The sequence below is a fragment of the Scylla paramamosain genome, chromosome 12 (genome assembly GCF_035594125.1).
Source record: "Scylla paramamosain isolate STU-SP2022 chromosome 12, ASM3559412v1, whole genome shotgun sequence".
NCBI lineage: Eukaryota > Metazoa > Arthropoda > Malacostraca > Decapoda > Portunidae > Scylla > Scylla paramamosain.
Window position 1 is genome coordinate 26,736,095 of NC_087162.1, and position 15,296 is coordinate 26,751,390.

At 39.8% G+C, this 15,296-nt stretch overlaps 1 protein-coding gene across 9 annotated transcripts in view; it reads left to right on the forward strand.

Annotated features, from left to right (window-relative positions):
• LOC135106032 (uncharacterized) overlaps positions 1-9,531 on the forward strand; it is a 31,948-nt gene extending 22,417 nt beyond the window's left edge. For 7 of the 9 annotated variants that reach the window (XM_064014830.1, XM_064014822.1, XM_064014825.1 and 4 more), the window contains 5 exons: positions 15-92; positions 3,921-4,117; positions 5,684-5,803; positions 6,840-6,993; positions 7,645-9,531. In XM_064014830.1, coding sequence (XP_063870900.1) covers positions 15-92; positions 3,921-4,117; positions 5,684-5,803; positions 6,840-6,993; positions 7,645-7,946 — 851 coding nt within the window. In that variant the 3' untranslated portion in view covers positions 7,947-9,531. The remainder of the gene's footprint in view (positions 1-14; positions 93-3,920; positions 4,118-5,683; positions 5,804-6,839; positions 6,994-7,644) is intronic. The other 2 variants (XM_064014829.1, XM_064014828.1) reach the window with 2 other exon arrangements.
• The last annotated feature ends 5,765 nt before the right edge of the window (positions 9,532-15,296 follow it).

A 15,296-nucleotide genomic window follows, 5' to 3' on the forward strand; every position in this document is an offset into this window, starting at 1 on the left:
TCTTTCCCCATCAGGCCAACGCTCTCTTGAAGCAGAAAAAACTTGGCTTCAGTTTGAATCGGAGCGCTGGGGTCTCAAGTTCAACCTTGAAGGTAGCAGATCATGTATATGATATATTACACACCCATTCAGTGTTGTAATGCATTCTTGTTGTCCTTAGTGTTGAACCCTGAAGCATTAGTTTGGCTACTGGGACACCTCAAGTGCTGCTGTTAGTCTCACTGTGTTGAGGTTAGAAATGCTTAGTGAGATGTTGAGTAGTGCCATTGTTTCATGTTTTGAGGCTCTTGAAAGGATGATGTTTGTATTGCACTGTCCCCACCACTGCTGTACAGGCCTACAGAGGAATAAGTCTTGCCTTACCAAGGTCAGACGGATGCTTGGTGAAATGTTTTGATACTATTTCATGTTGTGAGATGTTGAATGGGGAGCTGCCTGTCATGCATTGCCCCCACAGCTGCAGAAGCTTCACCAGTGACAGCAAGTCATTCTCTGTTCCTTCAGAGCTGCTGCTTCAAGGATAGTGCATATGGAAGCTAGTCATTGCTTTTTATTTATTTTTTTGAAAAATTTATTAGATTTTTGCTGCATGACAATTATTCATCTGTAGAGATTGGCTATGATCAGTTACATATTTTGCATTAGAAATTGGAAATTGCAGTATTTTTTGAAATGTGTCCACTCAGAACACAAGCCTTGAATGTAGCTGCTGTTTCTTAAGCTTTTACCTGATAAGCTCATTTTTGCCACACAACTGGCCTGTTTCTGTACATGTTGGGTGGCACAAAACTTAAAGCAGAATGCTAAAAAGCATTTGAAATTATTTATAAAACAAAATGTTATACACTCTGCTATTACAACAAAACACTGATTTTACACAAATTAAGATTTTTCAGCTAATCCTCTTCAAATATTTTTACACATATATTCTCCTTTTGCTGACATTCATCCTTCTGGTTAACTTTAAAATCTGTCTCCCTGAGATTCCTCCACAGCTGAGCCTTAGTGTTGGTGAAACTTCCAGCATCACATGATGACTCAAGGTTGATTTGATGTGGCTCTCCTGATGCTCACATATTTAGAATCATAACCCATACTTAGATTTCCGTTATTCTGTGCAGTGATGAAATAAATTTTCTACAAAAACTTCTCAACATTTCAAGGTTATAAATTCTTAAAGAATAAGAACCTACCAATCTCAGACAGCGGGCAAGTAACTGTTAGCAGCGGTAGAGCTCCTTGTTATCGATAAGGAGGGGCATATCTGAAATAAATCCAGCGCCACTCAGTAATTCTCTCTCTCTCTCTCTCTCTCTCTCTCTCTCTCTCTCTCTCTCTCTCTCTCTCTCTCTCTCTCTCTCTCTCTCTCTCTCTCTCTCTCTCTCTCTCTCTCTCTCTCTCTCTCTCTCAAGTCAGTTATAGTTTAGTGTAGTATGCCTGTGGGTAAATGTGTGCCCTTTGCATCATAGGTGACTCAAGCTCCATATTGATTGTGGTGAACTCACAGGAAACCTCCTCATTCACAAGATGTTGATGATGTGGTTGAAGGTCTATGTTTATTTTGGGTTGATTGAGGTGAAGTTTGCAAGAATATGCTACAAATTTTGAGATAAGGAGAAATTAGGCACTTAGATGAAACCTGAGACTCGTGATATTGGGAAAGTCAAACACTTTCTTCACATGTATTGAGGAATAAGTTGCGAGCTACAAGTAGAAAATAACTTGTTCGTCCACGCCAGGAATGAATGTTGATTGTGCAGTGCAAATGTCCACAACTCCCATTCATCAACACAAACCCAAGCCCAAGTATTTGTCTTACATCCCTGTGCACCACCAAACACTGCAGACAGATGACGTGGTGATGATTGGTATAAGTTATTAAGTCTGTTGTTATCATTGTAGTTATACAGTCATTGTTTATTCATTGGATCTGTATTCCTTTTTATTCTTGTAGATTTAGGCAATGCATTTTCTTCCCCAAAGTCAGTGTCAACATTTTCATTGATAGAGAAATGTTGACTCCATCTGTATTTCTGTTATCACTAGTTCATGCCCCCCCCCCGCTCCCCCCCTTCCTGGAGCAGTGGTCAGGACAGAGTCTCCAGCAATCCTGTGTCAAGGCGCTAGGCTCCTCTTAAAAAAAAAACCCAACTAGGACGCACCATCAATGAAAATAACTTCCCCTGTGAAATCAGCTGTCATAATATTTAGTTTACTGTCAGTAGATACCTTAACCATCATAGTGACTACAAACACTCAATTTGGATGCTGTTACCTAGTTATGATGCACCATTCATTAAAAAACTTCCCCTGTGTAATCAGTATAGGTATGATAATTAATTTACTGTCAGTAGATACCTTATCCATTATAGTCTATGGCCACAGAGACTCAACATGCAAATCCTTCATGCATGAAAACATGGACCAATGCCCCAAAAACAAGTTAGAAAAATTGCCAAACACCAAATGGTTGTTGTTTGGAGGAACATCAATTTGTACATGTTGCTGCTGTTGTACTTGTTTTTCTAATGTGTCAGGTGAACTACCAATGTACTGAACTACTGCCTACAACAAGAAATACTTAGTTACCATAAACATTGAGATGAAGGGGGAATCTGCAGTGTCTGGGTATTGATACAACATAAAAACAAACTAGGACAACATTTTTCAGATTTTTATTCTAGAAGGGCATTGCCAGCCAGCTGTAATATTCTGGCCTCACCCTCTCCACTTAGAACGCACAGGCATGTTTTCCATGAAGGGTATTAGAGTAAAGCTGCTGAGCATTTAGGGCATCCCAGCACCATTCAGCAAGTGTGGCCAAGCATGAATTCATAATAGTACTCGTGACCCTATATAAATACGTGTATATTTTTGCATTGCATCCTGTTTGAATATGCCACCTGAACTTTATAGATATGACATTTTGGCACAGCTTGTTTGACACCTCTTAATTTATGGCATTACAATTCATTGCCATATTTATTTCATTAGAGATTTTACTCTTGGCTTTGAAGGTAAAGCTGGCAAGAGCTGAGTAGACATTTAAACAGGGAAGGTTTTAAGTGATGTAGTTGTGACATGTATCACTCCACCACCTCTCCCTCCACTCCCATCTTGCCCTCCCTCCTTGCCCTCTTCCTACTCTGTATCACCACCTTTCTCCCTTGTGCTCCCATCATCCCATCCTTTTCACCCCCCCTCTCTCTCTCTCTCTCTCTCTCTCTCTCTCTCTCTCTCTCTCTCTCTCTCTCTCTCTCTCTCTCTCTCTCTCTCTCTCTCTCTCTCTCTCTCTCTCTCTCTCTCTCTCTCTCTCTCTCTCTCTCTCTCTCTCTCTCTCTCTCTCTCTCTCTCTCTGAATGAGAGAGACAGAAAAACAACCTTTCCTCAATGCATTCATCATATAACTAATAGCAATCAGATTTCTGATATTTTTGTAGAAACTCAAAAAAGATGATTTTATGCGTCCTAATTGGGGGTTTTACTCTGCCCCTCATGCTTTTATGTGTTTCAATACTTCTCTTTCCAAGTAATTAGAAATGGTGAGATCTCAGAGAAAATTACTAAGGCTGTGTTTATTATAACATCTTTTAGTATTGGGCTAAGATCTCCCATAAAGGCAGGTAGCCTCAAAAAGATGCTGTGCCACATTTCACTGTAGGAATGAAAGTGCATTGTGGGTTCCTGGTTACTTTGTTTGGTCTTCTAGTCACTGTCACACCACACAGGGAATGTAGTGGTAGTATTCTCCCCACTGAGCTGCAGGGCGTGCAGTGTGGCTGCCCCCCCTTGCTGTGGGGTGTGCCTAATATTACATACAGCCCTTAGAGATAAGAATTAGAGCAGTCATCAACCATACATTGCATCCACTCCAAAGAAAGCTCTGACACATTGCATCACCTGGTCCCATGTCTTTCTAGCAATGGCCGGCCAGGAGGAATCACAGTCCACCCCAGAGCTGATCCACATCCCAGAGAGCAGCGGCCTGGCCTACATGGGTGGCGTGAGCAGTGAGGCGGGTGCTGTGGGTGGTGTGGTGACTGGCGTGCCCGAGAACACCCTGCAGGAGTCATGCACACGCCTCTCCACCTCCCTGGAGGAGAATGGCCTGTACAAGGTGAGTCTCATGGCAGGACGCTACCCAGTGACTAACATCTGAGTTATGTAGTATTTGACGATGCTTTGAAAGGATTTTGCTTCATGATTCCTGTCCTATGCAACATAACCATCAGTGAAGTACAATGGTCCCCATTATGTATTCATTATTTGTGTACATTTCTTTTGTGTGCTGTTAGTTTATTTTCATCTTATTAATTTACACATTCATCATCGTGCTTACAGTGGACTGACACTAGGTCTTGATCATAATTATTGTAATAAAATGAAACAAGATGAATTTTTGGTAGTTCATTGAATAGGACAAGTGCTAGAGTATATGTGAGAGAGAGTGAGAGAAATAGGTGAGAAAATGATGGTTTTAGAGCAACTCAAGATAAAAGTAAATGGAGAGTTCTGTCACAACCATCTCCTTGGGTATAGACAAATGGTAAATCTTGCTTCCTGTAATATATAGAAAAGGAAGGTATTGTTCACATTGCTTGAGAAAAACAGGGGCAGCACTCTCCTCACTGAATCACTGAGTGCACACCAAGGCAGCACCCCTAACCATGGGAATGTAGGTAATGGGAACATGATACCAGAGTAGGCATCTTATTTCCACTGTGAGGCTGCATAGTGACTGGTATATAGGAGGAGTAGGTTAATCAGTTTCTAAGAATCCAATGAAAGTTTTGGTTTCATTCGTAGCTGTAAGAATTTAGTTTTCTAGTTGAGGTGATCATTGGCAGGTGTTTTGTTTTTAATGCTCACTTTTACCCATTTGGATTTTCAGTTCATATGTTGATTTTTTAATAGGTTCATTCATGATTTAATTTTCAAGAATTCTCCCCCTTTTTTTTCTCTCTCTCTTTCACTTTCTCTCTCCCCACAACCTTAAACTTTTAGCATAATTGAGGGACCACTGTAGTTAACTAGATCTTTCCTTACTCTAATTTGTCTGTTATTTTGTACTTCCCTGTTTTCTTCATGAGCTCCCATATGCCTCACTGCACTGCATCACTACACTACAGTGTTACGTTGGTGTCATTTCTCACAAATACTGCACAGTGTACACAGAGTAACAGGACATCCACTGGGCTAATGATGTGCTAGAGGTCATTGACTTGACTTTGACTCTGTTTTGGGAAGAATACTGCTAGATGTGGAGATTTCAGTGGATATTCACTTTGAGTTTGACAGCTTAGTGGTTGATGCATAACTAACACAGTTAACATGGGCAGGGATGAGTGTTGTGTTAATTAACAAGGAGTAATTGTGTGTATACCATAACATAACCTACAGATTTGGGTATCACTGACCTGTTAACCAACCAATGCGTGCCAGACTCGTAGGTGTGAGTGTTCCATAACCTTCAGATGCACCAGGAGCAGATCCAGCATTCACACTCCATGAAATTTGTTCATTTGTAATCAAGAGCAAAGTTCTGGAATTCATAATATTGTGGAATTTTAGTTTTGTGAAGTGGAATAAGCTTAACTTTAACCTTTCATTGTACAAAATTCTGGATCTGCTCCTGCTTGCGGCTCCAACGAATGCTTTAGTGTGTGTGTGCGCTGTGCCACAGGGCAATGGGCAGGACAGCAGCAGTGGCAGCTCCCACTCAGCACTGCGCATGACACTGGATGAGCTGCGGCAGGTCAACCGCTATGCCGAGAGTACCAAGAGTCTCTCCTACCTCCCTCAGGTTAGCGGGGAAACACCTCAACACTCACACAGGATATTGTCTCTGTGCAAACTTCTCCTTTGTTTTGCACACCAGAGCCTCTGTATATACACACCAACCAGTCATTGCCAACTGCCTCTTTCTGTATTTGTAGCTTGGTCTCAGTACTGGCATGACAAGCATTTCAGTTGTAGCTTTGTATAGCATTTAGTTTACTAACTATGAATATCAAGTGATTTTGTTGTGCTTCTTAGATATGGATTCCTAGAAGTCTTTCTTATGAGGGAATGGTCAGTTTGTAGATTTGCATATTGTTTGCATCACAAGATTAGAGTGATTTCAGTCCAGTAAATGCTTTGGGTCTTTGTGAACTAGATATGTGAATAAGAAGCTTCCTCAACATGCATTATTACTTGGCACACATATCAAGTTCAGTGAATTTTGTGTTATTCAGATTTTTTAATATTTTATAATGCTCACATTTGTATATCACAGTTTCACATTTTTGGAAGTATATGAAAAATTTTCCTTATAATTTTTTTTTTTAAGTTAATCCTTGAGAGAAGAAAATTAATGAAATCTGAATCGTTAGTTAGAATAAAACTTTGGTGAAAAGTGAAAATGCAAGATACAGGCAGTGTTCTAGTCTGGTATTCTTGTGTTATTTTGATTTTGCACATAAAGAGACAATTTAAACATTTATGTTACTCATCTGTGTGTGATTAGACCTTATTTAGTCAACCACACTGTGCCTTGCAGATTAAACTATTATGTCATTCATATTACAAACTTTTGCAATCATGTCCATAGCAATTAGTCTTTTTTTAGACTATCACACTATGTATACCTTGCAGATTAAACTATATTGTGTCCTTACTCATACTACAAACTTTGCAGTCTCATTTGCTTTTCCATACTAATTAATATCACAGTTTGCAAACCTAATTGATGAGTTAATGATAATAATGATAATAATAATAATAATAGTAATTCACCTCTCACCCTTCTCAGTGTATCGTATTGTAGACTTGAATTAACAGTAATATCAACCCACCAGGTTCACGAGAGACAGACTGAACGCATGAGAACTCGGAGTGAATGGTTCTTGTCCCATTCTCCCCATGCCTCACCGCTGCCGCCGGTGGACGTGGAGTGCCAGCCGCGTGCCGTCTACATCCTCCGCTCTGGCTCCATCAACAGGCCGCCCTCAGGTGATAATTTGCCTGGTTTTGTGCTCCAATGTTGAATTTATTTATTCATTTTATTTAGTTATTTTTGTGGTTAACTTGAAAAGAATTATTTATTAATGTGCTTGATTTTCTGTTGTATTTTGTGATTTATTGTAGAATTTTTCCATTGCTTTCTCCCCTATAACTTAAAAAATATATATTTGTTAATTTTGTGCTCCATTTTGTAATTGATCTTAGGATTTTTCAAATATTTTTCTATAACTCCCTAAAAATATTTGTTAATGATTAAATACAACATTTTTTTCATAATTTCTATCTGTAAATTCTTAAACAAATTGTTCAGTGGTAACTGTACCAGGCTGGCAATTATACATGGGGTAGCCCAGACAAAGCACCACACATTCATACACATATTATTCATACTCTTAGTCCTATTGGCCGCTGGTGGAAAGGGACAATTGTCAACAACCTTACTACATCCCAAAAAAATAACATTTAAAAATATTGAGAACAATATTTCAACACGAATATTTTTATGAATATACGTGTTAATAATGTAATTGCTAATGCTGTGTGTTTTGTTGAGGGAGAAGGACATTGTTTCTGGCACAAACATTTTCATGACTATATATTGTAATAGTGTAGTTTCTAATGTCTTGTGTTTCATTGAAGGTGGAGCAAGCAGTGAAAACGTGGGAAGCTTACTGAGACGCTCATCCAGCAAGGACAAAGAGAGAAAGTTGGTAAGGCGTTCCTCCAGTAAAAAGGACAAGGAAAACGGACAGAAAGGATCTCGGGGAAGATCATCAAGTGCAGACGTCAAAACTCCAACTCCTGGAGACTACGTGTCCAGCCCTCGGCGGCGCGCCCCTCCCCCAGTACCTGACTCTCCCCCGGCCCTCACCGACCACGACTGTACAGAAACAGACGTCCAAAGAGTGCATGTCTCCTTAACCTACAAACCCAGAATATGAAACCAAGCCAAAATTAGCATTGGTAAGAAGTGTTCCGCAGGCATCGGGTGTCTAGGAAAATACTGTCGTGTTGGCCAAAATGAATCTGAGTCATCCTCCAAGTGGTGGACTGAATCAGTTTTCCCCGGCACAAGCTGCAGTCACTGCCAGGCTGCCATCATCAGCTGTAGAGAGAGCGCTGAAACATCCTCCTGCTTTGTCTTCATCTGCACCATTCATGACTCAGGATTAGGGGGAAGTTGGCTGTCATTGGAGATTTTATTAGTAAATGTGTACGTACTTATATTTTACAAGGAAATTCTGACTGTTAAGCATTTAGTTTAACTGATGATCAAAATGAATAAGTCATCTTTTATATTTTCTTAACATTGTATAAGTTTAGCCCGTATATTTGCCCACTTACTGCCACAAGACTTATGTAGTTGTAAATTTCCATGATTAAGAAATGCTCTTTGGGATTAAATGTTGGTGTGAGTCCAAAGTACAAATGAGCTTGAGGTTTCCAAGTCATGACATGATGGACTGGTTGTGATACAGAGAAACACATTGTTGGATCTTGCTAGTCATACCACCACCAAAGAGTTTGTAGAACAGATTTCAGTGGTTCCATTCTTGCTTTTACAGCATATACGCATATACCATTCATTGAATAATTTTCCAGTACAAGTGTTCAAGGCTTTAAACGCTGGTACCACTCTTAAATTGACTCGAGTGTTTAATGTTTGAGCAGGTCTGTGAACAGGTCATGGCCATCGCTGATATGTCCGGTTGTTGTAGTGTTCTGGTGTAAGTGTAAAGAAGAGTTCTTTGTGCATGTTGATTATTATTATTATTTTACTCAAAGCTTTTAACTCTTACAGGCATCCACTTGGAAGTAGCACATTCCACTGTACATGCCATAAAATTTTTCCTCATGTCTCTGTGCTGGTGGGATGTGGTGTCTCACGCAACTGAATCAATGCCCCTCAGAGCCAAGCGGGGAAAATATATTATATATATATATATATATATATATATATATATATATATATATATATATATATATATATATATATATATATATATATATATATATATATAAAAACATACTACTTACCACACATACTGTTGACCGAGTCTGTGTATGTAAACATTCCGTCTAAATCTGGAGATTATGTAGAGGATGTGTTTTTGATCGTAATAATGGAAGGTTTACCACCACCTCTGCACAAGTCCAGTATCTGTAAGCAGTTTGCTTTTATATTTAATACCAAATGCAGCTTATTATGTAAGATATTTTGCATTGTATGATTTTATATAACTTTTTGGGTATGAGGGCAGTGACCCCAAGAAGACAGAGCAGCTCCTGCCAGGCAGTCTAGTGGTAGAGGTGGTGGTGGTGGTGGAGGGACCCGTGTAGGGTGGGATCTGAGGGTTGGCTCATTTAAACTTTTGAAGAATGCTTCTCAAGCCTGGATAACACACATATCCTTATTTGTGCACACACACACACACACACACACACACACACACACACACACACACACACACACACACACACACACACACACACACACACACACACACACACACACACACACACACATCAAATTTTGTTGTAATGGACAACAGTGGGAAGTAAAGAATCTCATGTAAGAAATGAACATAGCTACATTTTAAAATTTGCGTATCAATGCCTTAGTGTACCACAAAAATTATTTCCTTCAAGACTTCCACATTGCCATGGAAATTGCATTTTAGGGACGGTTTTCTCATATCACCGCAGGAGTCACACCTATCCTAAAATGTTATTTCACCTGGCAGTGGCACTCAGACTTCCAGACAGGTATTACCAAGGGGACCAGGCCTGTTGTGTTAAGTCCTCAGTGGTTGTATGTGGACCATATAGGTAGGTTGTATGTGGACCAAGCAGCAGCTGTGTGTTTGGTTGAGACTTGCCACAGTTAGTCCAGACATGTATCTACATAGGCTGCTTGTGTATATGGTCTAGCTCTGTCGTGCTGGGTCCTGATGGTTGTATTATTAGTTCAGGACAGTTATACTTTGACGAGACTGGGTTTACTTGGTCTAGACTGAGGCCAGTGAGTAACAAGTGAGACAGAGAGAAAGAGAGGCAGTCAGCCACTCACAGGGGGTACCATTTTGGTGTTCACTGTAGGTTGTAGTAGTGTTTGTGTTTGTGTGTTTTTGTTACTGTAGGTACCATAGCAGACATTTGCCTTCATTGAAGCTTATTTGCTGTTTTCAGATACGTATTCAAGTAGTCGATAATTATTTATAATGGATAGGTGGTACCAGAAAGTTGACAAAGTCTCTCTCTCTCTCTCTCTCTCTCTCTCTCTCTCTCTCTCTCTCTCTCTCTCTCTCTCTCTCTCTCTCTCTCTCTCTCTCTCTCTCATCAGGGTCTCAAGCTCAAACTTAGAAAAAAATCAGTATTTATTGAGGAAATTGGATGTTTTGTGGTTGGTTGGCCATAAAAACTCAATGAGAACACCCAGAGGTCCATTAAAGCAGGATTTAGCTGTGTGTTTGTGAGTGTGTTTATGTTCTGTTTGCTGTAAAGAATACCACTAAAAAGACACCCTTCCCTTTAATGGACTGATCTGTATTTTTGAACAGCTATTTATCTAGTTTGACATGAGCCTCCTCACTGCCAACATGGTAAATGTGTATGTTTAAATACTATAATAATTGTTTCAACACTGAAATTGGATCAGAATTATGAACTTTATTATACACTGCCATTAGCAACATCCCAGGGAAAATGTCATTTAGTGAGTGTAGGATAATCATAGTAAAGATAAATACTGCAGTATATAATGCCCCTTGTTCATGGTTGAAGCCATGCTGTGAAAACTAACATGAAAAAATGTAAGAACAAGACCTGGGGCAAATAGGGCAGACAAGCCACATAAGTATCAGCAACAACAAGAGTTGCCCGTCACCTTGTGCAAGTGACATCCATGTGTTCCTACCTCTCCCTTCATTGCTGGCACACCTGGACCATTAGCATATGTATACTGAATGTTAATGGTTTCACTGTCTGCAATACTGTGTATGCTTTTGTATTACTACCAGTATTTCTAAACCTCTTTCTAAGGGTTGTATTAAGAAAATATGCAATCAAAATTACTAATTGGCAGAAACCTTTCTTAAAGCTAATCAGAATATTGTGACAAAGGCCAAGGGATGGGGACAAACACAATTTTATGGTATAAAATATATAATGCATCTTTTTCTAACTCTGGTCTCCTAACCTGTGATTTCAGTCATACACACTTTTAACATGTTGCATGTTTATCAACACTGTAATAGTAGTAAGCTTATTAGTAGGGTTTTGTATGTGGTAAATGGTAGAGTTGTGAGGACTGGGTAACCTTGAAGGAATGTGCCATGCCTTGAGGTGCAGAGCCTTTCATGTTGTGAATGGGATGTATGCAATGCTTTGGCTGACTTTTATTCATGTATGTTGACATTTACATTGGATATATGCATTTGAGTGCAGCTCAACATGCAACAGAATTGGATTTGATAGTGAATCATAATTTTTACATGGTCAACTTTTTTTATATGTATCTGTGCCGGAGAGTTTTGATAATGGTGGCACAGTGGGTGGTGACGAGCCCCTCTGAGGCATGGCAGGGACTGCTGACTGGCACTCTTCATTATGGGCTCAGGGAGAGTGTCCACTCAGTCTTGTCCACTCCTGCTGATACCTGGTGTTCACAATGGTATTAAAATACCCTTGCTACCACATTTTTGTATCTTGTAATGATAGTTTTGCATTTTTAATTGTATGTAAACTTGATTATGTAATGAATATGTTTTTTTTAATTATTGGTGACATTGAATAAATTTAAAGTTTCATTTTCTATTATTTAATTAATTTTATGATAAAAGAAAAATGACAAGAAAATTGAATTAATGCTACAATGGCGGCAACACCGAGGACACGAGGCGCCGTTATGTGGATGGACGTCAGTTTCAGAGAGAAATAGCCATGGGTCTCTCTCTCTCTCTCTCTCTCTCTCTCTCTCTCTCTCTCTCTCTCTCTCTCTCTCTCTCTCTCTCTATTTTTTCTTTTATTTGAATATTTCTCTTATTTATTTGTTTATTTATTCATTTAGAATAGGAGGAAAAGGTGAAGAGGACGAGTAAACAAGAATAGGTTGATAATCAAGAACAAGGAAGGAAGAAGAAAAAAGAGGAGGAGGAATAAAATGATGGCAGAGGAGGAAGAAGAAATGGTAGAATAATAATAATAATAATAATAATGAGAAGAAGAAGAGAAGAAAGAGACGAAGGAATAGGAAGAGGAGGAAGATGATAACTAACAAGAAGGCAATGAAAAATATTTAAGAAGTAAGAAGAGGAGGAGGAGAAGGAATTGGAGGAGGAAGGACAAGAACAAGTGGGTGAGTTAAATCAATTATTTATCTCTCTCTCTCTCTCTCTCTCTCTCTCTCTCTCTCTCTCTCTCTCTCTCTCTCTCTCTCTCTCTCTCTCAAGAACCGTAACGTGACTACTGTCCTTCTGTTGACGACTCTAAGTGTCTTGACACCCTCCTCAACTTTTTCTTTATTAACTTCTGCAACATTCGCGGTCTACATAAGATCTATTTTTCAATTTGTAGAACACCACCTCTCCTCTTCTAAACCTCATCTTCTTTATCTCACTGAAACTCAGGTGTCTGAGGCAACTGACAGTAGACCCTTTTCTGTTACCTCCTACTTTATCCTCATTTTCGATCCACAGCTGGATGTTGCATTTATGTGCGCAATGACTTAACCTGCTCTCGTGCCCACGCTCTTGAATCTTCCGAGTTTTCCACCATCTGGCTACGACTACAGTCACTCTGAAACTAAATTTATCTGTGCTGTATACCTCTCACCTAACTCCTCTGACTATAAGAAATTCTTTGACTACTTAACTTCCAAAGTAGAGCACATTCTGACTCTTCCCTTTTGCAGAGATCTCCATTCTTGGAGATTTCAATGTTCACCACCAACTTTGGCTTTCCTCTCCCTTCACTGACCATTCTGGTGAACTAGCCTTCAACTTTGCTATCCTCCACGACCAAGAGCAATTGGTTTGAGTGTGCTTGAGTGTATTTTGATATGGTTTTAGATGTTTTAGGATATTTTGGAAGTGTTCAGGGGTATTTTGGGGTGTTATAGGCGTGTTTAAGTATATTTTGGGCGTTTTATCATATTTTTGGTGTGTTTTGTGTGTATCTGGGAGTGTTTTAGGGCTGTTTTTGTGTGTTTTGGAGTTGTTTGGATGTATTTGGAGATATTTCGATGGTTTTAACGTGTTTAAGATGTGCTTGGGTGTGTTTTGAAGTGATTTGGGGTGTAGTGAGTATTTTTGGGATGATTTGGTATATGTTGGTGTGATTGGGGTTGCTTTGGGGATGCTGTAGGCATGCTGGCGATAGTTATTGCGTGTGTCAGGTTAGAAGCGTGGTTCTTGAGATAAGTTGAGAGATTCTGGGGTGTTTTGGGGAGTTGCTGCTATGTCAGAAGCGTGTCAGGGGTGTTATAGCGTGCGTCGTGATACATGAAGCTACTAGATTCAAGTATGGTGGACGTGAAGGGTCTGGAAGGGGTGCATTGAGGTGTAGGGGTTCCAGCAGGGAGGGTACTGGAGGTAGTAGAGGTGGAGACGAGTAGGAGAGGTTAATATACAGGTACTCAATAGATAGGCGTTAATTTAGATATTTAGAAGAGGAAGGAATTGAGAAAAAGATCGTATGGATTAGTAATAATAGTAGTAGCAGTAGCATCAGTAACAGCAGCACCAACAGCAGCATCAGCACCAGACCACCATTACTACTACTACTACTACTACAACTACTAAGCTTGAAAACATGTATAATAAACAATTGCGTATTTTTCTGGTTACTATTTTCTCCATTATAAATAGTTTTCATGTACATTTTATTCATTCTTTATATTTATTTGTCCAAAGAGCAAGATCAACACAATATTTTGAATCTGCCGATGAGAGAAGTGTGGAAGAATGTGGCTGTGCCATGTATAATGTATGGTATGGATATGATTGCATGGAATGAAAGTGAAACTGATAAGTTAGTAGTGGGCCAGAATAGAGTAGCAAGGATAGCACTGAGTGCACCGAGGTGCACAGCAGTTGAAGCCTTGAGAGGTGACATGGGATGGAGCACCTTTAGAGAAAGACTCACGAAAGCCACACTTAGGTACAAGTTTAGGCTTGAGAGAATGGATGATGCGAGAATACCAAGGAAGGTGTACCTGTGGAATGAAAGTGGAAGCAAATGGAGGAAGAGATGCATGAGAATGACAGACAGGAATGGATTGCAAGTTGTGTGGGCGATAAGAATGGTTGGGAAGAATCAATATGAGCGTGAATGGGTGGTAACAAGAGGAGGCAGAGTGGGAGCCGAATGGGATGTGAGAAAATGGAAGAATGAGATAGACAAAGAAGTGAAATGTGTGGGACTGAATGAATGGAAGAATGAAATGGAAAGAAAGAAGACCCTGGAATGGTACAAGGAGAAAGAGGCCCCGAGGTATGAAAGGTGGTATGATGGAAGCCTAGGCAGTGATCTTCTCTTCCGAGCGAGGGCACAGTGTATGGATGTGAATGCAAGGAGTTACAGGTGGTCTGAGTCCCGCAGCAAAGTGTGCCAGATGTGTGACATGGGAGAGGATGAGACGGTGGAACATGTGGTGCTGGAGTGTGTGAAGTATGCCAGAGACAGGAATGAGATGATGCAAGTGATACTGACTGAGTTAGGGCACGATAGGAATGAAAGAATGGAGAAGACAGGAAAGGAATGGATGGTGTTGTTGCTGGGACTGTGTAGAGAGGCGAATGAAAGGATGATTGAGGCGGTGAAAGAGTTTCTGGAGAGAATGTGGCGTGCCAGATGTATGAACAATTAGGATAGAAGATGCTGTTCATTTCTCTTTTTTTTTTCCCTTCTACAGGAGTTGCCGATCCAAAGGCCTGGCTCAAGTTGAAATTGTTGTACTTCTGGTAAAATTATCGTACATATGTAATTATTCCAAATATTATGCAAAACTGCCACTTTCCAAATACAGCAGAATTTAGGTTTTATATATATATATATATATATATATATATATATATATATATATATATATATATATATATATATATATATATATATATATAGAGAGAGAGAGAGAGAGAGAGAGAGAGAGAGAGAGAGAGAGAGAGAGAGAGAGAGAGAGAGAGAGAGAGAGAGAGAGAGAGAGAGAGAGAGAGAGAGAGAGACTCCCCCAGTAATTTCTTCATTGTAATTTCTTCATTGTTACTCGTTCACAGACGGCAAGTTCTGTGACT